The 26,143-nt window shown below is 46.6% G+C and overlaps 1 protein-coding gene across 8 annotated transcripts in view; it reads right to left on the reverse strand.

Annotated features, from left to right (window-relative positions):
• Window positions 1–26,143, reverse strand: part of LOC139565392 (RNA binding protein fox-1 homolog 3-like) — a 393,289-nt gene that overhangs the window by 23,969 nt on the left and 343,177 nt on the right. For 7 of the 8 annotated variants that reach the window (XM_071385695.1, XM_071385692.1, XM_071385691.1 and 4 more), the window contains 6 exons: window positions 22,269–22,520; window positions 12,292–12,435; window positions 8,689–8,742; window positions 6,490–6,582; window positions 5,546–5,606; window positions 5,384–5,437 (listed from right to left, as the gene is read on the reverse strand). In XM_071385695.1, the coding sequence (XP_071241796.1) occupies window positions 5,384–5,437; window positions 5,546–5,606; window positions 6,490–6,582; window positions 8,689–8,742; window positions 12,292–12,435; window positions 22,269–22,520 (658 nt within the window). The remainder of the gene's footprint in view (window positions 1–5,383; window positions 5,438–5,545; window positions 5,607–6,489; window positions 6,583–8,688; window positions 8,743–12,291; window positions 12,436–22,268; window positions 22,521–26,143) is intronic. The other variant, XM_071385696.1, reaches the window with a different exon arrangement.

Below are 26,143 nucleotides of genomic sequence, written 5' to 3' on the forward strand. Positions count from 1 at the left end.
GAGGAGGGGTGGGGGGTATATAGGGAGAAGCAGGAGATCAGACATACAACACATTCATAACACTATCAAATGATCTTCCAATGGACTCACAGGAGCAAAACTAGACACAGTGGAATCACACCTAGTGATTTTACAGTAAGTCTGCAATGGAGTTATATGATACCTCGTATAGAAGCACTCCTATGGACTGGTATAGGATTTCGCCTGGAGGACAATGGCCATTACGGCTGGCTGTATGTAGTGTAATGTAGTGTTAACCCTGCAGGTGGATGGGATTGGGAGGCGTCCTAATGAACGGTACACACCAGCAACCCTGCTGACAGTGAGACAGATTAGTGGTGCTTTTAAAACCACGAACAGCCAGGTTTAATGTCTGAAGCCACTAACATCTCCCTCAATTAGGGGCTCCACACATATTCAACGCCTGCATCTCATTTGGGCGGGAAACGCCCCTATTTCCCCCCGAGCAGCCGGGGCACTTTGTTTGCTGCCGACGCAGCACCAATAGACTGGTAAGAATCACAAGGTGGCCCTTTCGCTTTGGTGATTTATAATGCTGACCTTGACATTTAAATGAGTCTCTTTTTGGGAGTCTGACATATAGGCTCAGCTGCTAAAGGGCAAAAAGAATCCTCTTTCATATTTTCAGGGGTGTTTTTTTCTCCCTTGTACAAATCGCTAGCATTTTTGGAGCTCCAAATCTTCTATTTCCTTCTTTTAGGTATGGGGGGGGGGGGGGGGGGTGTTGTATTCAATCCGTGTGCTATGATATATGTGAATGTAAACTCATAATGAGTTGGCGATAGGCTACACTGCTTCAATAATAACCCATAAATCAAAAGCTGTTGTCACACTTTGGTAAACCCATGAAAAGCAACAACAGCTACAGCGGCGTATGGGAGCACAAACCTGGTCTAGCCACCAAAGTCAAACACCTTTCTGAGAGAGAGGATGGATGGCTGGGGGAAAACCGGAGTAATGTGCTGGAGGGCGACAGGGTCACACCGCACCTCATATGTCAAATGTGTCAAGTTGAGAGGAGCTCAATACCTTTACACAGCAAGCCAGCCAGTCGGACCTAACCTCTCCTAATCCTGCTCTGTGCAAATGATGGGGTCAAAACCAGCCTTGTAAAAAAAACACCACAATTTTCACAATGTTCATCTCTTTAATGCGTCCTGCTCAACTAAATCTGTGGAATGAGCACTTAATCTAAGCACTGGGGACCCAAAATAGCTTAATCTAATCAAGCCACAGGAGCTTAATTATCCCCTCAACAATGAGAGGATCTGTCCAGATATATTAAGATGACAATTAGCCTTTCTATTCTGTCATTTACTCAGCTGGTGGCTTTCAGACGGTCCACACCAAACTTCACCTCTGGAAGTGAAAACATCAAGAGCTCTACTCATCTCCTTCTATCCCCTTAGGAATTAGTAGCAGAGAGAGAAGAAGGGGCTCCCTGACTCGTACAGTGCTTGTTTGAAATGGATTCCCTGATTCGTGTAGGCAGGCAGAGCTGCTTGGTAGCTGTCCATGGTCCTGAAATTGACACACCATGCTATAGAAGAGACTAGGAATTACACCATTGAAATACATCCTACTATCATTCATGGGTTGAGGTATTACATAATATTCATATTTTCATAGTATTATACATTTCTCCCTGAAAATGTCTCTTTACGAAAATATCCCCCATACCAGACAATGCTAACTGTCTCTGCCCTAACATCCCCCCACCCCCAGTCCATTTGAGTGGGAACCTAATGCGCCTGCTGTTCACAGGACCCCCTCCACAGCCCCCTTACTGAGGGCTCCAGGGAAGGTTTGGGTTGCAGGGGAGAGGTGGCAGGAGGCAGCCGAGGACACGGGTCCAGGGGTACACACCACAGGGCTGGCGCCGCCACTACCCCAGTCACCGCCACGCAGCCTCCCATCAGTAGGAGGAGCCAGTGTACCCTGCAAGAGGTTAAGAGCGGGGAGCCTGCGTGAAGCTCTCATCCGTCATTCTCCTGAATGGGTTTTGAGGACAATAAACCTGTAGCGCCAGGACGAATGGAGACGGAGTGCGCTGTCACCACGCCACGATTTATGGCTCCCAATTTCACTGATCTCCCGCACAGAAATGAGGACTGATAAACAGTGATTAATCACCTTTACATCCCATTTCACTCCCACCCAAAGTATATTAAATGTAGTCATGATTATTCAAGAATAACTCCATGGATGGAACCACTAAAACGTGTTTCTTCATTCGGTGTCATAACAAAATGATCCAAAACATGGTCAGCTGTTTTTAAAGGCTGACCTGTTGGCTCCTAGTTAGGTTTTTTGTTACAGAAATGTATCTCTTATTTATGTTTCCCATCTCCCCAGCTGGCAAGCATATGTTGTCGTTTAGGCTTGGCAAACTTCAGTGCTATGTCAAGACGTCTTGAAAAATTAGCAGCCAATAAATCACTATCGCCCCCCACTTCCCCCTGCCTGGAATGGTGGTCCACATTCCCTCTGATTTATTACATGATTTGGGCTAGTGTGCTTGTATGTGTGTGTATCCGTGTGTGTGAGTGTTTGTGTGTGTGTGGGTGCATGTGTGTGTGTGTGTGTGTGTGTATTTTGTGTGTGTATGTATGCGTCCTGCATAGGTCAGAATATGTCTGTATAAGAATGTGAGAATCTATGAAAAAATTTGAGTGTTGTGAATATATATAAACATATCTTGTATTAATTTGTATGTGATCTGCATGATTTTGAATGCATCTGAGAATTTCATGAGGAGTGTGTTTGTGTGTGCGTATTGGGAAAGGGATGGTTGTGTGTGTGTGTGTGTGGGGGGGGGGGGGTGTAATTGTCAAGGGAAGATGGCGTTGGAACCGGGGGAACGGTGGGAGGAGGGTGAGGGGGTTGCGGAGGAGGGTGAGGGGGTCTGGAGATGAAATAAAAATGATAGATGACTGCTTTCTGTCATGGACAGTTATTTAGAGGTTTGCCGTAAAGCTGTCCGGGGAATGAACAGATTTTAGTCTAATGAGCAGAAAGGAAAGCCGTTAAAGTGGCGCGATGTGCTCAGCACTTCTTCCAAATGAAATAGTACCATTTCCCCCTCATTAAAATGCAAAGGGTTCATATAACATACAGCAATAAAAGTGGCATGTAGAGGGAGAGAGATAGGGAAAACCCCACTGAGCTTGTCCCATCCCTCCATTACCCTGACCATGAGGAATACCAGCCTTCCACAGGGAAGGTGCCAACAATATCGCTCACTCAATCTCCCTTATTCGGTTAGCTCTGTAAAAGTCAATCTGGCGCACTTGGCAAATCCATCCACGGTAGCAGCCTCCCCAATCTGATAACAGTTGCTGGGGCGGCTTGGTCTTAAAATATTTTTTCCGGCTTTACAGTGCACACCCCACAAACAATTGCTCAGGCTGCCTCCACTCTCTCTGTGAGGCTTGGATCATCCACTTCTTATCTGGCCCACAATTCTATTCCAGATCCACTTTGATCTACAGAGAATTGTGTGTTAGAAGCAGGTTGAGACTGAGCCAGATTCTAATAAAACCAGTGGGTAGATGTGAATTGGGTCTGTGTGATAGAAACACTGCTAGAGTGTAGTAGAGCTAGAGTGGGGCTAGACTAGAGGAGTGTAGTGGAGTTAGAGTGGTGCTAGACTAGAGGAGTGTAGTAGAGTTAGAGTGGTGCTAGACTAGAGGAGTGTAGTAGAGTTAGAGTGGTGCTAGACTAGAGGAGTGTAGTAGAGTTAGAGTGGTGCTAGACTAGAGGAGTGTAGTAGAGTTAGAGTGGTGCTAGACTAGAGGAGTGTAGTAGAGCTAGAGTGGTGCTAGAATAGAGGAGTGTAGTAGAGTTCGAGTGGTGCTAGACTAGAGGAGTGTAGTAGAGTTCGAGTGGGGCTAGACTAGAGGAGTGTAGTAGAGTTAGAGTGGTGCTAGACTAGAGGAGTGTAGTAGAGTTAGAGTGGTGCTAGACTAGAGGAGTGTAGTAGAGCTAGAGTGGTGCTAGACTAGAGGAGTGTAGTAGAGTTAAAGTGGTGCTAAACTAGAGGAGTGTAGTAGAGTTAGAGTGGTGCTAGACTAGAGGAGTGTAGTAGAGTTAGAATGGTGCTAGACTAGAGGAGTGTAGTAGAGTTAAAGTGGTGCTAGACTAGAGGAGTGTAGTAGAGTTAGAGTGGTGCTAGACTAGAGGAGTGTAGTAGAGTTCGAGTGGTGCTAGACTAGAGGAGTGTAGTAGAGTTCGAGTGGTGCTAGACTAGAGGAGTGTAGTAGAGTTAGAGTGGTGCTAGACTAGAGGAGTGTAGTAGAGTTCGAGTGGTGCTAGACTAGAGGAGTGTAGTAGAGTTAGAGTGGTGCTAGACTAGAGGAGTGTAGTAGAGTTCGAGTGGTGCTAGACTAGAGGAGTGTAGTAGAGTTCGAGTGGTGCTAGACTAGAGGAGTGTAGTAGAGTTCGAGTGGTGCTAGACTAGAGGAGTGTAGTAGAGTTCGAGTGGTGCTAGACTAGAGAAGTGTAGTAGAGTTCGAGTGGTGCTAGACTAGAGGAGTGTGGTAGAGTTAGAGTGGTGCTAGACTAGAGGAGTGTAGTAGAGTTAGAGTTGTGCTAGACTAGAGGAGTGTAGTAGAGTTCGAGTGGTGCTAGACTAGAGGAGTGTAGTAGAGTTCGAGTGGTGCTAGACTAGAGGAGTGTAGTAGAGTTAGAGTGGTGCTAGACTAGAGGAGTGTAGTAGAGTTAGAGTGGTGCTAGACTAGAGGAGTGTAGTAGAGTTCGAGTGGTGCTAGACTAGAGGAGTGTAGTAGAGTTAGAGTTGTGCTAGACTAGAGGAGTGTAGTAGAGTTCGAGTGGTGCTAGACTAGAGGAGTGTAGTAGAGCTAGAGTGGTGCTAGACTAGAGGAGTGTAGTAGAGTTAGAGTGGTGCTAGACTAGAGGAGTGTAGTAAAGTTAGAGTGGTGCTAGACTAGAGGAGTGTAGTAGAGCTAGAGTGGTGCTAGAATAGAGGAGTGTAGTAGAGTTAGAGTGGTGCTAGAATAGAGGAGTGTAGTAGAGCTAGAGTGGTGCTAGAATAGAGGAGTGTAGTAGAGCTAGAGTGGTGCTAGAATAGAGGAGTGTAGTAGAGCTAGAGTGGTGCTAGAATAGAGGAGTGTAGTAGAGCTAGAGTGGTGCTAGAATAGAGGAGTGTAGTAGAGTTAGAGTAGTGCTAGACTAGAGGAGTGTAGTAGAGTTAGAGTGGTGCTAGACTAGAGGAGTGTAGTAGAGTTAGAGTGGTGCTAGACTAGAGGAGTGTAGTAGAGCTAGAGTGGTGCTAGACTAGAGGAGTGTAGTAGAGTTAGAGTGGTGCTAGAATAGAGGAGTGTAGTAGAGAAGGATCTCCTACCAGCATACAGTTCAGGACCATAGACAGCACCCACCACAGGGTTCAGCTTCCAGCCTATGGAGGGAGAGAGAGAGAGAGGGAGAGAAGCCCAAACTAGTAAATCTTGTCCTTCATGTACAGTATCTGAACAAAGTTGTAGCTTAGACAAGAGGCAGATCTTACCATTTGTGTACGGGTTGGCAACTTTTTTGTTTGTCATCACTCTTGCTGTTGCATTATTCACCTGTTCCCCCAAAAAACAAAATGGTGCCACAGTTACAATATACCCTTCCAAAAGGCAGACCAAATGACTGGCAGAGAAATACCACACAAATTCAGTAAAATGTGTCAGAATTATGCAAATTACCATAGAGGTTCACAAGACTGGGGAGGTTAAAATAGCCAGAGGAGACAATGGCCTTGAATCACCATTACATGAATTTATTCCTCATTTACATTTTCTTTTGAGATGATTCAATTACTGTAGCAAGTGGGAAAGCATGCACCAATTACCTACGGATACGAAAGAGAAAAAGCCAAAAGCAACACATGTAATTGGTTGGATAAACAAATGGATTCAAAAGAAAAACAAAAAGACAGACCCCTTAGATTTCCTCCATATTGACCTGATGGGAATGACTGAATAGGGGCCTTCATTTACAGTAAACAAGACCAAAATTAAGAAAAAAAACACAAAAAAATGGTCAAGACCACATTATGTCAACAGGGTGTGTTGGTAGGTAAGTAGACAGGTCTTCTTTATCCAGACGTGACAGTGAGGTTCTTATGGGATGATGAGAGCATGCATTCCCTCTCCAGTCATAATGATGAACAACTTGCACGTCCATCTTGACATGTATGGATTCCTAGTTCCACTGAGTGCTTCCGACACATACCATTATGCATGCATGCATGCACGCACATGCACGCACGCACGCACGCACGCACGCACGCACACACGCACACACACACACACACACACACACACACACACACACACACACACAGCGGGCACATGCTTATGTGCAGGTCTCTTGTGGGTCAAAGGTGAGAGCAGAGGCATGGGAGAGGTCAGCAGGCAGGAGGTAGAAGAAGAAGAAGAAGAAACAGGAAATAAGGAAAAGCACCTCTATTTTGCGTCCCTCTACGATTGTACCGTTTAGTTTCTCCCGCGCACGGTCGGCATCTGTGCTCGTTTCAAAAGTTACAAACCCAAAGCCCTAAGAGAGAGCCACGTGTGTCACCAGGCCAGTAAGACAGACAGGGACAGGAAGGTAGACAGGGTGGGTAAAAGATAGGGTAGGAGGGGGATTAGAGAGGAGGAAGGAGAGAAGGAGATGGAGAGAAGAAGGAGAGGACCAGGTGAGCTGCAAGAAGTAGAGATGTATATAAGCGGTGTTATTAATTGTGTGGTTGTTAGTGAGACGTCAGGAACAGCAAAGAGAGATCCAAGGAGAGATAAGGATGACAGCCTCACACACACTAACAAACCTGTCTGTTTTACCCAATTAAACACCACAAACCACCTCTGGAGAATGTCTCTGAGCATCGCAGGCATTACACTCTGTTACGCAACATTATAGTCTAATCATTATTGTGAAGACTTCAACAGTAGCCTTATGAAAAACAACCCCCATTGGAATGAGATGAAGTTGAGCAAGGAAGGAATATTCATAAATTCTTCAAGCAATTTAGTTTAATTCCATCATCAACCATTTCTAATCCATTACAATAGCCAAAGTACGCACTGTAGCAATTAAATGAAGCCATATGTTGTCTCTTTTTCTTAGACATATCATTATATTAGTATTCATCATTGTATTAGCTGTGTCTAAAATGTGATGGGACATTTCCCATACTATCAAGGTATTGGTTGGTAATAAAGGTAGCTATACATATCACCAACAACATATGTACATTAATAAATCACATGCTACCTCTAAGGAGGTGGAAGAAAAAAAACCTGGCTTTACAATGGGGATGTCGCCTTTAAACTCACACCAAAATACCCTCCTCCCCATCCCCCATCTTCCACCCCCACGTGCCCCCTCCCCTGAGGCCTTTGTCACCAGCTTGAGTTATGGGGACTGGGAGACTGGGCCTGAGATCCATCACCAGCCTTCAGATATGCTGGCCCAACAAGTCCCAGTCCTTTGGTTTCTATATATACATATAGAGGGATGGGAGGGAGAGGGAGCCACGGCCAGGCTGATAATTGCTTGAAGATATATAATACATGTGAGAGATGGAGAGCATTGTGATCTTGTATGCATGCACAGGATCTCCGAGCTCCTATTCCTGGCATAAATAACACGGTAGCTGTCCTTGGGGAGAGGGAGATAAAGAAATAAATTCAAAAGGAATTGAGGGCAAAATTAATCCTTTGGACATTTTGCCCGACTATGGTTGGCCCCTCTATCTTTTTTTATCATGCACAAATAATTAGCTTACACGGAGGGAGAGTGGAGCCACCATTTTTCAAAGGAGACAAACATATTGAATGCAAATTGCCAAAGCTTCATAGAAAATAGATTGTTTATTAATGGCCTGCTAGGTTCATTATATAGCGTGCAGGGTGCAGGAGAGAGGCATCATGGGTAATGGCTTTGTAGGGCACAAACAATAAATGCTTGTTACAGCAGAGGAGGCAGCTTTATCCGGTGCTCTATCTTGTCTGGCTGTGGGGGCTGAGTTGGAGCAGAGTATAGGTTCCTAGATGGAGGCTGGCTGCATACCTTATACAGACCCCAAACTACCAGGTAAGAGTGGGAATCGATCCCATTCATGGTTGAACACCCAGCTAGAGGAGGCTGTCTAATTTATGAATGGAATGCTCTGGAGCTTGGCACAGACGATTACATAAACAGTGGATGACCAGCACTGTGCTGTTTACACCAGAGGATGTTATATAGGACATGGTATAGAGCTACTGTACATGTATAGACACTGAGTCAGTTTTGGCGGTGATGGTTCTATATTTGCTATAGCACTTGATATTTGATCTGGGTTGACTATTAGTCTCTAAACTAGAGGTCTGTATTCCTGGTCCAGAGAGCTACAGTACTGGATTAAGTGCATTTTGAAACAGCTCAATCACAGACTGATTGATTGATAGGGGTAATGATTCCCCAACTGGAGCACAAAGCTAGAACAACAACCAAGGAGCAGCAGAGAGAGGAGTGAATGTCTGAACGCAGTTCTCCAGCTCTCCAGGACCAGGCTTAGAGAGCAGTAGTCTGAGCCAATGTACACACGGCACTAATGCCATCATTACTAAACAGAAGAAGTACATGGTAATGAAGCAGCTGGGGTTCTAGTTCACTTACCTTGGATCCTCGCTCATTAAAGATAATCTCCACATCTAGAATCTTTCCAAATTGCTGTGGCGAGAAAGGAGACAAGAGAGGAGAGATTAAGTTATGAAAAGAGTAAGAAAACGGTTATTGTTGCCATGCCAAAATGTTACAATTGTTATGCAATGATATCAATTATATATTGGGATTTTATCAAATTATATTTTTTTAATGCAAAATAAAGTTACTGTTTTATCTGTGTTATTTCTATGTCATGAAATCAATGATGTAAAAAACTGTTAAAACAAACATTGTAAACACAGTAGAGTTAGAGTAACAGAAGATGTTTCACACAGAGAAAAGCTACATCAACATATGGCAAGGTGGTTGTTTGTAAGGTTGTGTTGTGATGTGAAGCAGCTCCTGAGGAAAACTCATTTTCTCAAATCCCTGAACCGATAGAGAGAGATAACTACAGAGAGATAACCGATAGAGAGAGATAACCGATAGAGAGAAAGAGAGTTAACTAGGCTTTGACATAGAGAGAGACAGACCAGCAGGCTTCTGCCTGCCCAACAAACAGGTGGCTGAGCTGTCTCTATCTACACAGGAACCTGCCATTTTCTCTCTCTTTCTCCTCCTCTCCTTTTCTCGCTCTTTGTTGGTGTGAGTGTGTGTTGTTTTCTCAGTGAACAGGACTCGAGGGATGGTCCCAAGGGGTTAACGTGCTCAAGCCTTTTAACAGGCTCGACTTCGGATCATTAGAAAACAGAAGAATGAAAGCCAATCGTAAGTTCCCCCTAATGAGTGGAGTGAGAGCCACTTTTAATTGCTGTCTACAATGGCCGTATTATTTCATTAAAAGTAATTACCCTGTCAAGCGGTCCGCATCGCCTTCATTTGGGCACAACAGGGAAGAAATAGACCTTCCATGTGGTTGGCGCTCAATGGGAATGGATGGATCGTTTGACTGAGCCACTAATAGGGGTTAGGAAGAACCGGCTATTATCTGCCTGCTCCGGCCATAAGAGAGTGATGAGCGTGATGAGGGGAGTGGGTCTGGTGGAGGAGCTGGGTTTATAGGCTGGTAAAACACATATGACATCCTTCATCCCCCAGGGTCAAGTGCTGACCCCCACAACGCCTGAGAAAAAAAGTTGGAGTTATTTATGACCTTCCCAACAGGCAACGCCAGGGGCGGCCCAGCCCAGGCCACAAACTCAAGTACATCGTGTTCATCTGGGATTTCAATTCTACATAGGCCCCCTCTCCACATCTGCCTCGTATGGTGCTCAGCTCTATTGATTCCAATTGTAGCGCTTTACCGTACCCGGCTCCATCACACACAGAGGCATTTTACATCCCAGTGTGATGCCCCTCTTCGCATGAGATGACAATGCTTCCCCATGCAATGTGCAGATGCTAATTGTTTTAACCAAGAGTAATGGGCTTGTGGCGTCGATTAATTAGTTTCTGGGGAAGTCATCTTAGTGGATTCCCACATGGCACTGGGGATCTCAGCCGCTCCGCTCCCACACTCTCCTCCCTCCCTACAGCCCTCTACGCCCCAGCTCAGCGCAAACAGCTGCATCAGCACCAAAGCCAATAAACAATGGCATCAATTGGAGGGGTCTCAGGAGACAGAGAGAGCTGGGGGACTGGCGACACCTCCTTCCTTGCTCACACCCAGATCAGCCATAGTAAACAATCAACATATCAATAAGGGAATGAGAAAAAGCATCCGTTGGGGAAAAATCATAGGCGCTATTTAATATTCCTACCTCGAGAACACTTTTTTATGAGGCCTCGCTCATTCGCTCCACTTCCTATCTGAAATGCATTTCTACACTGTGATCAACTGTAATGCAGAGCTACCAACCACGGATAGGGCACCGTATGTATCCCTGCTTCTGCTACGCTAAAACACCTGAATGCTGTGAGGAGGCTAGCTATCATTAGCATAATACAGCATGGTATAGTAGTGACGAGTGCTGCTACTGTCTGAGAGTAGCAGAGTAGTGGCTGGTGAGATAGACTGGAGCTCAGTGTGAAAGCATGGGGGCCAGAGGTCTGATTGCCCAGAGATGTTTGTTCACTGAGAGCCCTCGTCAAGCACCGAGGAGGAGTACTGTTGAAGAACCCAGGAGCAGAATGAGGAGGACGCCCTCAAGCAGCACAGAATGGTGCGCCGCGCTACCCGAGCTAGCGCTAGCTTGGAGTGTTTTCCTTTCACTCCTCTAATCGCCCGCTCTCTGAAATATCACACTTTTCTAATCACTGATTATGGTCTGCAGCAGTCTCCTTAATGAGGCTTTTATTCTGCGCCTCGTTAGTGACTCAGGGGGTCATCCTCCGCACCCTTAACCCCTACGGAGGGGTAGGGTAACTCTCAAACCCTCCCTCCTTGTTTAGGAGCTAGAGTCTCTGTTAGCAGGTGCTAGCTAGTCTCTGTTTTAGCTCTCTGCTGGTGGCTGATGGGGGTCCCTGCTAAGTGTGCACGTCACTGGAGAGCTGGAGAGAGGGGCTCTTCACAACGTGTGGGAGCAGATGGAGGTCCTGGGGGCTTGGCAGCAGGGCTGGGTTTGGCTGCGCTGCGCTGGGTTCCACTGCTCCACCATTGACACATGTACCATCTCACCGCTGCCTTTCCCTTTCGCTCTCCTCTGCCTGCCTGTATGTCTGCGGGCTCTGCCCGTGTGTAACGGTAATGGTGTATTGAGCCTCTGGCGGCAGGGCAGCCATTAGAGCCAGAGGGATGGGGCTTCACACCACTGATCACACACACAGGGTCATTGTGGAGGCCATATCCAGGGGTGGAGCCGGAGCTGAGCCGGCACGTTAATACAGCACAGACAAGATATCTCCTCTCCCAACCAGCAACCAGCTCTGCCCACAACCATCAATCCCAGGACCCAGCCACCGACTGCCCGGAAAGTTAGGGAGGGGAGGGCTGCTGGGAGGGCCACTGTTAAATTTGCATCACATATCCATAAGCTGCACACACACGTCGGCCGGGCACACAAAGCCTCCGAGCTAATTACTGAGGCAATTTGGATTCTACAGGACCTGCTCCAGAGCTGGAAACAATAAACCCAACAATCAGACAGCACAGGAAGGAGAGAGAGAGAGAGAGAGAGAGAGAGAGAGAGAGAGAGAGAGAGAGAGAGAGAGAGAGAGAGAGAGAGAGAGAGAGAGAGAGAGAGAGAGAGAGGGAGACAGCAGCCGTGTTGTCCAGTAATTTATTACGCCGTAGCCAGGGCTCTCCTGTAATTAATATCATCAGTTTGACGTCGTCTCCATAACGATGAAAATTAACGCCTGTAGCTTATAATGACCTAAATTAGCGTGCAACATTCAAATTAGATTTTTGGCAATGCTCCCGATTCGGATCCATTATAATTATATACTTTTTTTGTTGTGTTAATTTTAAGGACTGGTGTGAAATGCGAGACAGAGAGGTTACACTTTCAGGGAAAAGAGAGCACACCTGTTCTGGGATCAGGATGAATGTGTGTCTGGACTTTCTAGAGAGAAAGAGAGAGCGACAATACACACTCCAGGCAGGTACCATGATATGTGTGGGTGGGTAAAGAATGGTTTCCCCCAGTGAGTTCAGGGAGAGGGAAGGGATCTCACCCCAAACATTTGCCGCAGGTCGGGGTCGCGGAAGCGGAAGGGGATGTTGGAGACATGTAACCTCTTGGGCTGCTGCTTCTCCGAGGAGTCCGAGAGCTGCAGCTGGAGCTGTAGGGAGACCTCTGATTGCGTCACGTCATCTGTCTGCCAGAGGGAAACAACAGCAGAAAGACACAAGCAGCTCATTAGATCCTACTACTGTACCTTCGGGTCACATGGTGAGGGGGAAGAGAGACAGAGGGGGACTGGCTAACTAACTTACTTAGCGTCGGCTATTTTTCAATCTGGCGAGAAGCAGAAAACGCTAAACAGCTGAGGAATTATGGTTTAAAACCTGAGGTCATGCATTACAAATCCGCTTATTAATCTCTTGCACTTAGCTTCTGGAGCCACAAGAAAGAAAGATTGAGGGGTTTGACAGAAAGGCATGGATATTGATCCTAGCGCTTTTGACACATCTAGACTTGAGACACATTATTGGTGTTGTTTGCACAGTGCCGTAGGAGTGCAGAAGCCCAGAGCTCCTACGTTGTCGACTCCATCATTATGCGAATGCAGTGCTGACATTGTGATATAAATGACATGTCTGATGTCTATGACAAATCCCACTTAGTTCTCTCTCAGACAAGAGTGATGAATTTCAACATGGCTGCTGGCTTGTTTACTCAAACCGACCCAGTTTTAGAGGGAGAGGGTTTCACAAGATTTGTTTTCTGTAAAAACCTTCACTGGTCATCAAAACCATTTACCCTCTCCATGGAAGGATCATTAGGGACCAACTCTGTCTGCATAACAACAGATTGCATCATTTAAATGTGTTTACCAAAATGAAAACCCAGACCTCTTGTAGACACTTCTGGCGTTATGTAAAAACTATGAGAGGTGGGGGAAAAAAGAGAGGGAAAGAAAAAGGGAGAGGAGTGAAATAGGGAGCGAGGCCTGGTTAGATTGAGAAGGAGTACAAAAGCTGTTTGAATATGATATGTAAACTCCAAGGTCCCCAGGGATGTGCTCCATGAGCAATGGCAAACACTCCATATTACACGGGCTGGCTGGAGTCACATACACAGACACCCCCCCGAGTACACACACATGCACACACACACAGATGGAGAGAGAGAGAGAGAGAGAGAGAGAGAGAGAGAGAGAGAGAGAGGGAGAGAGAGAGAGAGAGAGAGAGAGAAGGGGAAATAAGATAGTGAAGGACGACATAGTGAAAAGAGAGAGAGGAACCTTAGATCGAGAGCAAAAAATGCTGACAGATGTATACATACAGAGAAACACACGTACAGACAAGCACACGTACAGACAAGCACACGTACACACACACACACACACACACACACACACACACACACACACACACACACACACACACACACACACACACACACACACACACACACACACACACACACACACACACACACACACACACACACACACCTCCACCATCCAACAACCCGCTCCCTGCTCAAAGGCAGTCGGGTGGCTGCAGGCCCCTGGGTGATACATATCCCACCATTTAGGAAATGGGCTAGGGATTTATTCATTATAATTCATCATCACAGTATTATCATTATCATCATGATCGTAATGATGATCGCCTTTATTATTCTCATTATCATAATCACAATCTCCACTGTAATGGCCCTCATTTATTTGCTTTTATGGCCCATTCGGAGATGGTGCCATACATTGTTAACACTGACAGTTGTTTGATTCAAGGTCCCACTTAGTCTCCCCTCCAGCCATCCAGGTAGGGCACATTGGTGACGGCAGGTCTGAAAGCCCTGTGTTCAGTGATGTTCAGTGATGTTTAGTCATGTTCAGAGGTTATCATGTGGAGAAGGGCACAGGAGCCAGTGTAGGGGTGAGCTGGGCTAGCTAGTTCCAGTATCAGACTGGTAGAGTAGTGGAGGGGTGAGCTGGGCTAGCTAGCTCCAGTATCAGACTGGTAGAGTAGTGGAGGGGTGAGCTGGGCTAGCTAGTTCCTGTATCAGACTGGTAGAGTATTGGAGGGGTGAGCTGGGCTAGCTAGCTCCAGTATCAGACTGGTAGAGTAGTGGAGGGGTGAGCTGGGCTAGCTAGTTCCAGTATCAGACTGGTAGAGTAGTGGAGGGGTGAGCTGGGCTAGCTAGCTCCAGTATCAGACTGGTAGAGTAGTGGAGGGGTGAGCTGGGCTAGCTAGCTCCAGTATCAGACTGGTAGAGTAGTGGAGGGGTGAGCTGGGCTAGCTAGCTCCAGTATCAGACTGGTAGAGTAGTGGAGGGGTGAGCTGGGCTAGCTAGTTCCTGTATCAGACTGGTAGAGTAGTGGAGGGGTGAGCTGGGCTAGCTAGCTCCAGTATCAGACTGGTAGAGTAGTGGATGGGTGAGCTTGGCTAGCTAGCTCCAGTATCAGACTGGTAGAGTAGTGGAGGGGTGAGCTGAGCTAGCTAGCTCCAGTATCAGACTGGTAGAGTAGTGGAGGGGTGAGCTGGGCTAGCTAGCTCCAGTATCAGACTGGTAGAGTAGTGGATGGGTGAGCTTGGCTAGCTAGCTCCAGTATCAGACTGGTAGAGTAGTGGAGGGGTGAGCTGAGCTAGCTAGTTCCCGTGTCAGACTGGTAGAGTAGTGGAGGGGTGAGCTGGGCTAGCTAGTTCCAGTATCAGACTGGTAGAGTAGTGGAGGGGTGAGCTGGGCTAGCTAGCTCCAGTATCAGACTGGTAGAGTAGTGGAGGGGCGAGCTGGGCTAGCTAGTTCCCGTATCAGACTGGTAGAGTAGTGGAGGGGTGAGCTGGGCTAGCTAGTTCCCGTATCAGACTGGTAGAGTAGTGGAGGGGTGAGCTGGGCTAGCTAGTTCCAGTATCAGACTGGTAGAGTAGTGGAGGGGTGAGCTGGGCTAGCTAGCTCCAGTATCAGACTGGTAGAGTAGTGGAGGGGTGAGCTGGGCTAGCTAGCTCCAGTATCAGACTGGTAGAGCAGTGGAGGGGTGAGCTGGGCTAGCTAGCTCCAGTATCAGACTGGTAGTGGAGGGGTGAGCTGGGCTAGCTAGCTCCAGTATCAGACTGGTAGAGTAGTGGAGGGGTGAGCTGGGCTAGCTAGCTCCAGTATCAGACTGGTAGAGTAGTGTAGGGGTGAGCTGGGCTAGCTAGCTCCAGTATCAGACTGGTAGAGTAGTAGTGGGGTGAGCTTGGCTAGCTTGCTCCAGTATCAGACTGGTAGAGTAGTGGAGGGGTGAGCTGGGCTAGCTAGCTCCAGTATCAGACTGGTAGAGTAGTGGAGGGGTGAGCTGGGCTAGCTAGCTCCAGTATCAGACTGGTAGAGTAGTGGGGTGAGCTGGGCTAGCTAGCTCCAGTATCAGACTGGTAGAGTAGTGGAGGGGTGAGCTGGGCTAGCTAGCTCCAGTATCAGACTGGTAGAGTAGTGGATGGGTGAGCTGGGCTAGCTAGCTCCAATATCAGACTGGTAGAGTAGTGGAGGGGTGAGCTGGGCTAGCTAGCTCCAGTATCAGACTGGTAGAGTAGTGGAGGGGTGAGCTGGGCTAGCTAGCTCCAGTATCAGACTGGTAGAGTAGTGTAGGGGTGAGCTGGGCTAGCTAGCTCCAGTATCAGACTGGTAGAGTAGTAGTGGGGTGAGCTTGGCTAGCTTGCTCCAGTATCAGACTGGTAGAGTAGTGGAGGGGTGAGCTGGGCTAGCTAGCTCCAGTATCAGACTGGTAGAGTAGTGGAGGGGTGAGCTGGGCTAGCTAGCTCCAGTATCAGACTGGTAGAGTAGTGGGGTGAGCTGGGCTAGCTAGCTCCAGTATCAGACTGGTAGAGTAGTGGAGGGGTGAGCTGGGCTAGCTAGCTCCAGTATCAGACTGGTAGAGTAGTGGATGGGTGAGCTGGGCTAGCTATCTCCAGTATCAGACTGGTAGAGTAGTGGAGGGGTGAGCTGGGCTAGCTAGCTCCAGTATCAGACTGGTAGACTAGTGGAGGGGTGAGCTGGGCTAGCTAGCTCCAGTATCAGACTGGTAGAGTAGTGGAGGGGTGAGCTCGGCTAGCTAGCTCCAGTATCAGACTGGTAGAGTAGTGGAGGGGTGAGCTGTGCTAGCTAGCTCCAGTATCAGACTGGTAGAGTAGTGGATGGGTGAGCTGGGCTAGCTAGCTCCAGTATCAGACTGGTAGAGTAGTGGAGGGGTGAGCTGGGCTAGCTAGCTCCAGTATCAGACTGGTAGAGTAGTGGAGGGGTGGAGTGGCGGGTGACAAAGTGAAAAGGGAGGAAGGGGTCATCAGTGTGCCATGTCCTCCTGTGCTAGAGGTTAATAGCCTGAGTAGCCATGTTGGGTCCCAGGGTGACGCACGGCAGACAGATGCCCGACTACTGTGGAGGGTGACAAGGCACTGGGGACCGCGGGTCAATCTGTTTCATCGGTCACACATGACTCTATCAACCTTTACCGTATGCTACCAGACTGCACAACGACTGACTCGCTGTCCTGTCCTCCAGCTAGGCTACTGGCTTCTTATCATGGGGTCCTCTAGCTGTGTGTTAGCAAACCTTCAGATCCACTTTTACTTCACACACTTCTTCCATACTGACTACAGGTAAAGACGACTGGCACTCATACACCTATATCTATTTAAGCCAGACTCCATCTGTGGATCTCTGTGTTTCTGTCAGTGAGTTTAGTGCCCTTGTCTCTCCATGGCTCCTCCTGAGGGATCATCTGTATCCAGGCTGGTTGGGAGAAGGTGAGATGGTTGTAGTGTAAAATAATTACATGTGCATTACCATATGACAGCGGTCTTCAACCTTTTCTTGCCCAGGGACCCCCTCCCAGGCAACCGGCAATACCCATCACACGTTAGCAAAGACATCTTGTCTTATCATCCGGTGAATGTTAATGGAAAGGAAAAGTTATCAACATTTTAAAATGAATACATTTGGTAAATATTTTGACCTCCTCACATTATAATTGGAAGAGGAAGTGTAAACTCTTGTGTGTATGTACTGACATGTACTGTATATGTAACTGATAGACGCACACACACACACACACACACACACACACACACACACACACACACACACACACACACACACACACACACACACACACACACACACACACACACACACACACACACACACACACACACACACACAACATGTTCATGTTTTTACACACACACTACATGTTCATGTTTTTACACACACACCACATGTTCATGTTTTTACACACACACTACATGTTCATGTTTTTACACACACACTACATGTTCATGTTTTTACACACACACCACATGTTCATGTTTTTACACACACACTACATGTTCATGTTTTTACACACACACTACATGTTCATGTTTTTACACACACACTACATGTTCATGTTTTTACACACACACCACATGTTCATGTTTTTACACACACACCACATGTTCATGTTTTTACACACACACTACATGTTCATGTTTTTACACACACACCACATGTTCATGTTTTTACACACACACTACATGTTCATGTTTTTACACACACACTACATGTTCATGTTTTTACACACACACTACATGTTCATGTTTTTACACACACACCACATGTTCATGTTTTTACACACACACTACATGTTCATGTTTTTACACACACACTACATGTTCATGTTTTTACACACACACTACATGTTCATGTTTTTACACACACACCACATGTTCATGTTTTTACACACACACCACATGTTCATGTTTTTACACACACACTACATGTTCATGTTTTTACACACACACCACATGTTCATGTTTTTACACACACACTACATGTTCATGTTTTTACACACACACTACATGTTCATGTTTTTACACACACACTACATGTTCATGTTTTTACACACACACCACATGTTCATGTTTTTACACACACACCACATGTTAATGTTTTTACACACACACTACATGTTCATGTTTTTACACACACACCACATGTTCATGTTTTTACACACACACTACATGTTCATGTTTTTACACACACACCACATGTTCATGTTTTTACACACACACTACATGTTCATGTTTTTACACACACACTACATGTTCATGTTTTTAAATGTATGTAACTTGTAAAGTATTTTGTCTGTAGTGTCTTTTTTGTTATGTTACCACAGTAAGACTAGCTGTCGCTGTTAACGTCGGCTAATGGGGATCCTAATAAATCAAATCAATAACTGGAACATAGTCTATCAGTTAGAAAGGTAACACAAAACTCATTTTTGCCTAGAGCAGCTGTTTAGCGCTGGTTAAACAAAGGTTAGCCATGTGTTGGTAAAAATGAAAGTCCAAGTCAAGAAAGCTATTCACAGGTGCTGTTTCAAAGCCTATGTCAGACACTCCAATGAGTGTAATTGGCTCAATATTCAGAGTTGAAGAATAACATTGACATCATTAGAAATATGATATTCTCATCTGTTCTACAGTATGTATATAATAAAAAAAATTGTTTATTCTGCTGTTGCAAGCGATATTCATAAAAACATTGGGGGGGGAAATCCACTTAATTAAAAATATATATTTCCACGGACCCCCGGTTGAATAATCTTGCCATAGGAGACCTCGTTCAGTGGCACTTCACCGACCTGGCAGCTGCTGTCACAGTCATGACGAGGGAGGCTGATGCAACCCCAGGCGTCACCCGCCACCCGCCGCCTGCCGCTACTGTCCCCGCCAAGAGAAGCTGTCATCTCGGGCGGCGAGTCACCCACCCTGCTTCCTGTTCATTCATTCCTCTAACAGACTCCCTCGCCGTTATTTGCAAATCGCTTTCAAAGTGCTGTGCTCAGCACATTCCCCCTCCTCTCAGTGGCATTACAAGCACATAATTGAAACTATCTGATTGGAACACCGCCAAGCAGGTAGATTACATCCGATTAAGTGGGGGGGATACAGAGTCATCGCTCACAAGAATTATAATGCTTTCCTTTAATGCATCCCCCCCACCCCACCTAATCCTCCATTGTTTGTCTCCTCTTCTCTAAAGAAGCTGTAAACAAATCCCTTCTTCAGTCACCTGAAATAGCAGGGGGTGAGAGAGAGGTAGAGTAGAGCCCCTCCTCCCTCCCTCCACCTGGTCTGCTATTCATATAGATAACACAGACATCCCCTTTAACTGGGTCATATATACACTCATCATCCAGGCCCTAAGAGTCATAGGATCTCTCTGAGATCGTCTGAGTGACTGTGCATGCTCTTCCATGTGCTTGAACTGTATGTGTGTCTGCATATGTATAGCCCATGTGTCTGTGTCTGTGTTATCACAAGCTCCCAGAATCCACTTTGGATAGTCCTCATGCAGCTGACACAGACCTAACGACACTGCCTTAATTTGTTATCTGAATAAAAAGAATGATAACTCATGAAATCCAAACCCAACCTTGGACTATTTGAATGGCGCTTGCTAGATAACGAGCTCCGCTTTTTTAAAACAGAAGTTGCTGGCAGCCCCGTTCTACAGTCCCATTCTCTCTCTCTCTCTGAGGATTTGGAGAAAGTTTGACTGCCTCTTTCTATCCTCAAGTCACCCGCTTTCATGTGAGTGTCGTTTGAACATGGGAGTCACACAGCAGGCCCCAGAGGTCTGAGTCTGGACAACAGCACCTCCCTGGAGTAGAGGAGGACTGACTGACTGGAGAGATGAGGAGAGAGAGGAGAGGCAATCCCTCATTAAACACACACTGCCAACCCTCCGCCGGGAATTCACACAGAATCCATACATTTCATTCTCTTTTCCTCATGACTCTTTTAAAGTCTATAAGTTTTCCGAGACGGCCAGAGTAAAGCACTGAGGAGTGGGAGCCCAGTGAGTGCTGATCTGCTCCCCAATCTGTGTTTCTGCAGGGTGTCCTAATCAAAGACACCCGCGCCCTTCTGTGGCACCCAAAGCAAACAGGCTGGGTCATTAAAGCAGGGGAGCGCAGCGAGGAGCAGCAGTGGTGGTGGGGGGCACAGCGGTGGGGAGTGCTCCCCTACACCAGCGGCCCCAGGGATTAGCCAGCCACTCTGTTTACAGCCCACTAACCTGATCCCTCTCTCCTCACTGGCAGGGAGAGATGGAGAGAGAAGGAGAGAGAGAAGGGTAGAGAGAGAAAGAGAGAGTGTGGAAAAGAAAGGGAGGGAAAGGGAGAGGAAGAAAGACAGTGAGAGAGAGGGAGGGAGGGAGCCGTGAAGGAAAGCAGGGCTGCCTCTCATCTCTCCATGGCCACGTCACTTGGCTTTCTTCACAGCGGGTGGACAGATGAAATGAAATATAAAATGGCGAGAGGAGAAGTGAGTGGCGTGGGGGAATGAGAGGCAGCGACACGGCAGGGTTCTGAGCAGGGGAGTGGAACCTGCTGCAAAGTCTCTCCTTACTCACTGAACACAGTGTATTTGTGTAGCTGCCATTAAGAGTCAGCCATGACGACGGAGTCACACACATCTTCAAATCAAACATGATTTCATCACAGAGCAATGCTACAGTTATACACATGGCCTTGCTATATCTGTACCTGTAAATCACAGCTGATTTCTCCACCCATTATCCATGGTGCTTCAGTGCTTCTATGGTTAGCAAAATGGAGTTGTTAATTATGTTTTTTATGGGTGACTTGAATCCCTCAGGGGGGCAGCCTTGACCCCCAGCTGACATCTCCCAGCAGGTGTTTTCATGTGAGAGGAGGAGAGGAAGAGAGGGAGGAAAGGAGGAAAGGCTGGACTGAAGTCACATCTTCTCCCGCTGGTATTATCAGGAGTTAGAGAGAGGGAGACTTCTGCTAAATCCTCCTCTCTGATCCTCAACCACCTCCAGAAAGGGTGAATCCCAGGTTATGGCGTATTTTATATATGAAATATATTATGTATACTTTGACTTAATTTAAACCACATGTCAACGCCTACCTGGTGGGCTCACATCGCTATAGTGCTTGCTCTGTCCTATTGGTCCAAAGTTTAGGCTGCTGAATATGCTGAAGTCAAAATATTGAACCATGACAAAAACTAGCTGTTATATGTAGAATTGTATATATTTAATTACAGAAAGTAGCTGTGTAATATTCAGTATTTGACATATCAAATTATGAAAAAATAACATGGTGAATTCAAGCTGTTTTAACTACATGGGAAAATGGTGATGTAATATGCTGAATTCAACATATTTTACTGTGGAGGAATAGCTGCATAGTATGTTGAATTTGACATATTCTACTATGGTAAAATAGCTGTCAGTATGGTGAATTTGACATATCTTACTATGGAATAATAACTGTTTGCTGAATTCCCCATATTTAACTGAGAGAAAGTGTCTGTGGATAATCCTGGCTTAGTGGCTGCTCCTCAGGAGGCAGTGCAATATGTTGAGGGACATTCTCAGAGGTTTATATACATTTACAGCTAATTAGCTAATTTGACCAATTAGGCAGGGCTTTTTGGCTAGCCTAGCCCAGGCCCCTGCAGGCATAGAGTGCAACTTTCCCTCCTCTCCTTTCCACTAACTCCACAACCAAATGGATCAGGGGAGGGCTTGTCCCCCTTTCACAGAGCCTAAATGATTCATGTGTACAGCATGTTGAATCTCATTGGCGGAAATAAATAAAACCCTTCAGGTTTCCACGTTTTCCAGAGAGCCCGGCTTCTCAAAAATGCACTTTGATTTCACCACAACGTTTCCAATTAAATTCAATCAACTCCAACTCACGCAGAATCAGCTCCGCGCTTTGACATCTTTATGTATTTGCTGACATCAAAGTCTACTCCTGCACCCTTGTACACTCTGGGTAGTTGTGTAACGTAAACGTTACCTAAACTAACGAGCCGCTGCACAACCTTATGACTGTCATATGTAATATTCCATCACTTCCTGCTTCCAAGCCTTTATTAACAATCCTACTGGTAATGGTCTTAAGGCTAAGGTTCCTTAAACACCTCCGGTCATCAACCTAATTTAAGATAATGCCAGGTGTGTGTTGTGTTGTTGAGCGGTACTGACCGGTACAGTCGTGTTGGCGGTGATTGCGGACGTGTTGTTGTCGGTGCCCGGCGGCTCACTGTGCGTCTGTGTGGGGGTGTAGAGGGTCATGGCATGCTCAGGCACCCTGTTCTGCCCGGTGTAGTCCTGCGTGGGGAGGGGGTGGGGTGCCGCAAACTCGGCCGGGATGCCATTCTGTGGGGGAGGCGGGTACTGGGCAGGCGTGTACGGCTGGGCCATGGCTTCTGGGGGGTTGGTGGCCTCTTGGTTACCCTATTAAGACAAAGAGGAGAAGACAGTGTTACATTCATTGTTCCACATCACTTGTGATTAAAGTTACATTGTTAGAACAGCGGAGTACGTTGTTAGTAGTACTAAAGAACAACGCAGCATGAAAGCCATGCTGGTTTCCCCTGTGCTTTGGAAGTAGCTGGGGAGATGAAGAGTTGTCCTGCAAACTAAGTATCTCAGGGAAATAGCTATCATATCATATTTCACCCCAGATTAGAGGATTCCTTGATCATTATTAATGAACAGAGTTTATGGTGTGTAGAGCACGGCTCTCTGGTGGTGGGGCAGGAGCGAGGAGGAAACTCAATTGCACTCATGGCAAAGCGCAAAAGGAAAGATCAATTAATTGATACAATTTTGATTAGAGCCTTTGATTCAAATGACAGGTCGGTTATAGAAGCAGCCGATTCCTTTCTGTGTTCCACTTTTCTGCTTTGAACACCTACTACCTGCATCTTACTTGATATATCTGTCCTGTCCTTGGCTCTTCCTTCTCACCCCCTCCCTCACTCATATCCCTCTTTCATTCTGTCCTACTCATCCTGTTCTGTCTCTGTGCTCCTGAGTGACTTAAGTGATAGATGGCTGGTAGAGACGTGGCAGGCGCTTTGCAAACCCTTTCTCTCGTGTGGGCGCTTAAGATGATGAGCTGTTGAATGAATGGACTTTTCTGGCTGGTGCGCATTGTTAAGCAAAGCAATGGTAGGACTAGAAGAGAGCATGTCTTATTGTTCTACCACACTGAGCCCTGCTGGAACAGATACCACACCTCTACATTAAAACCCCAACAACTGTGTTTAAAAAAAGGTGAGACAATAACGGCAGAATCCAATAACACATTCCCACCAAATATCCCCAATCAAATTTGAAGATACAGATCACAAGCTGTATCTTGTGTTATGCTGAAAGCATAACTCCTCTGATAAGAGAAGACAAAGAGGCTTATGGGTAAGGGGAAAAACAATAACAGTAAACAGATAGAGAAGTTTCTGTCTCTTCCAAGCCTTAACTGGCTAGGGACGGAGAAAGGAGAGATAAATGCTTTTTATTCCTTTTTTCTCACTTGTGTGCATTGCTGTTTGGGCTCTATGTTGCAGGCTTCCACAGACAGCCGTAGCTAGTTGGGCTGGAGGAGAGGAGAGAAGGCCTGGGCTTTAATGAGGGAGTGGAGCCGTGCAGCATAGCGCCCAGCGCTGTAAATGTTTTGGAAACAATGATACACTGACGTGTTGCCAAACAAACCACAGTCCAAACCACTTGGGCAATTAAGGAAATGCCTCCATTATCTAAATAAAAAAAGAAAGGTCTTTCAGCCTTGAGAGATGAGGAGGATCGACCAGCTTCAAGAGAGGCCACAGAGTCTCAAGGCCTGGGCCCTCAACACCTCTGTGACCTCACCTACCCTGCCTACCTAAATCTCTCTATCCTTACCTCCCCTCTCATTCCCCCCGTCTCTTTCTTCCCTCCCTCTTCGTGCTGAAACTTTTTTAATCTCTCCCCCTGTGCTCTACTTTTCATCTCCCTCTAGTCATGGCGTTATATAACCCACTTGCATTGCAGGGCATCCTTATTCAAGTCGACTCTTGATGTCGTCAATTTTAAACTTTTAAGCACCCACTTCAAGGAAGGGGGATGGTTAGCTACCTAAAAACGGAAGCTTCTCATGGCACAGCAGCAGCTGAGACCTTTCACATAGTTTCCCCATGAACCGGTTCAAGTGGTCTAACATCAACAAATCAGTTAAGAAAGAAAGCTTGAGTCCAGATGACAACAAGGCATGTATGAGAAACAGTCTTTACACCATATGGGAGATCAAGGCTACATTAGAAGATTCTGTTAGACATGGCGAGGCACAGAGCACCAGTGTACTTGTGTCACGCCTATTGTTCTTGGAGCATAAAACAAGGGCATGGGACTGAAATAAAGCCATGTGACACACAACACTGGGTAACAGCCTGGAGCTGGGAGGGAGAGCAAAAGTGAGAGAGAGAGACAGAGACAGAGACAGAGACAGAGACAGAGAGAGAGAGAGAGAGAGAGAGAGAGAGAGAGAGAGAGAGAGAGAGAGAGAGAGAGAGAGAGAGAGAGAGAGAGAGAGAGAGAGAGAGAGAGAGAGAGAGAGATGCAGCAACAAAGTGTTGCCAAAAGCAAGGAGTGGGGGTCTATGGGTGTGAGTAGAGAACGGGGCTCATTAGTGAAACACAAAGTAACACTGGCTCTTGTATGATCTTCCCCTTCTCTCTGATGTATGTGACAAACAAGTTATTCAACTGGAAATGAACTAGAAGAGAAAAAAGGCCCATGCAAATCAGCAGCGTTGTTCCCCCTGTGACCGCACATCCTTTTAGCTGGTGATAATCCACAGTGCCTGATGAAAACCCCCACATCATATCAACCATAAAGCTCTCAGGCGCAGGTTGCAGTTCCCATCTCTCCCATCTCTCACGGCTCTGACGGGGAGACATTAAGTTATGGCCGGAGAGAAACTGCTCCTAGTCGTTTGTGTGGTGTTATGAGGCCCCGGGCGGCAGGCGGCGTTCGTCCACCTGCAGGCGTGTTAACGATGGACGAGCAGGTCCCACCGTGGCAATTCAGCGCCCCCGCACAAGGCCGGTAGGAGTTAGCTAAACCCCTCCTCCATCGACAGGACCAGGGGGAATACAGGAATCCAGACAGAACGCCCAGTCTGTATCGATCTCCTATCTCTCTCTCGCTCACGCTATCTCTTACTCCCACCTCTCTCTCTCTCCATCTCTCTCCTTTACCCCTCAACCCCTACTACAGAAGAGCACAATAAAAAACACTCTCTTTAATGTTAAGCACTCTCCCAGTGTAAAATTGGATTGAAACCCTTACTTAACGAAATCACTTTTGGTAGCAGATTTTTTGTTTTTACAGTCAGCATTAGGCAGCCCTGTCTAAGGTGCAGGGGGGCGAGGAGGTTGGGCAGGCCCAAATGGCTTGGACTTCCAGACCTGCTCGTCTAGAGAGAAACACAGGGCAATGGACAGGTGGAGAGTGATGCTACTGTAACTGCTAACTGGTGTTAGCTCTTTTGATGATAGAAGCTCCATTTCATCTCCATGGATACCGTGGGTAGAGTTCTTGGCCAGTGGCCAACAATCTCTGATCCTCTTCAGCAAAGCTGCTGGGGACTTGCTCTCTGAGGTAGGCAAGGCAGAGATGAGCTGAGCACATACAGTAGCTGGGGAGAACTCAGCAGAGTGGTGTCAGTTCCTGTACTGTGCATGGGAGGTCAGAGGGTAAAGCTAAGGCTAAAGACAGTAGGTGACTAATTGTGTTGCATTGAATCCAGGGGGAAATCACTCAAATGGGGGCCATTGATGATATCAGCTATGGACGTGTGATGTAGTGAGCAGCGTTATGGCTTTTACTTAGACACACCGAGTCAGCCACTCAGACTCATGTGTTTTGTCTTGTTTTTAGAGGGTGGACAGCTTTTATATTGCGGAGAGATTGTTGCTTCCATCAATGTAATTGTCTGTATCATTTCCAGTCCCTCATATATTTTTGGGGTAAATATATATATCTATATACATACATACATACATATACCCAAATACATATTCATACTAGAGGTCGAC

Source organism: Salvelinus alpinus, chromosome 36 (genome assembly GCF_045679555.1).
Source record: "Salvelinus alpinus chromosome 36, SLU_Salpinus.1, whole genome shotgun sequence".
Lineage (NCBI taxonomy): Eukaryota > Metazoa > Chordata > Actinopteri > Salmoniformes > Salmonidae > Salvelinus > Salvelinus alpinus.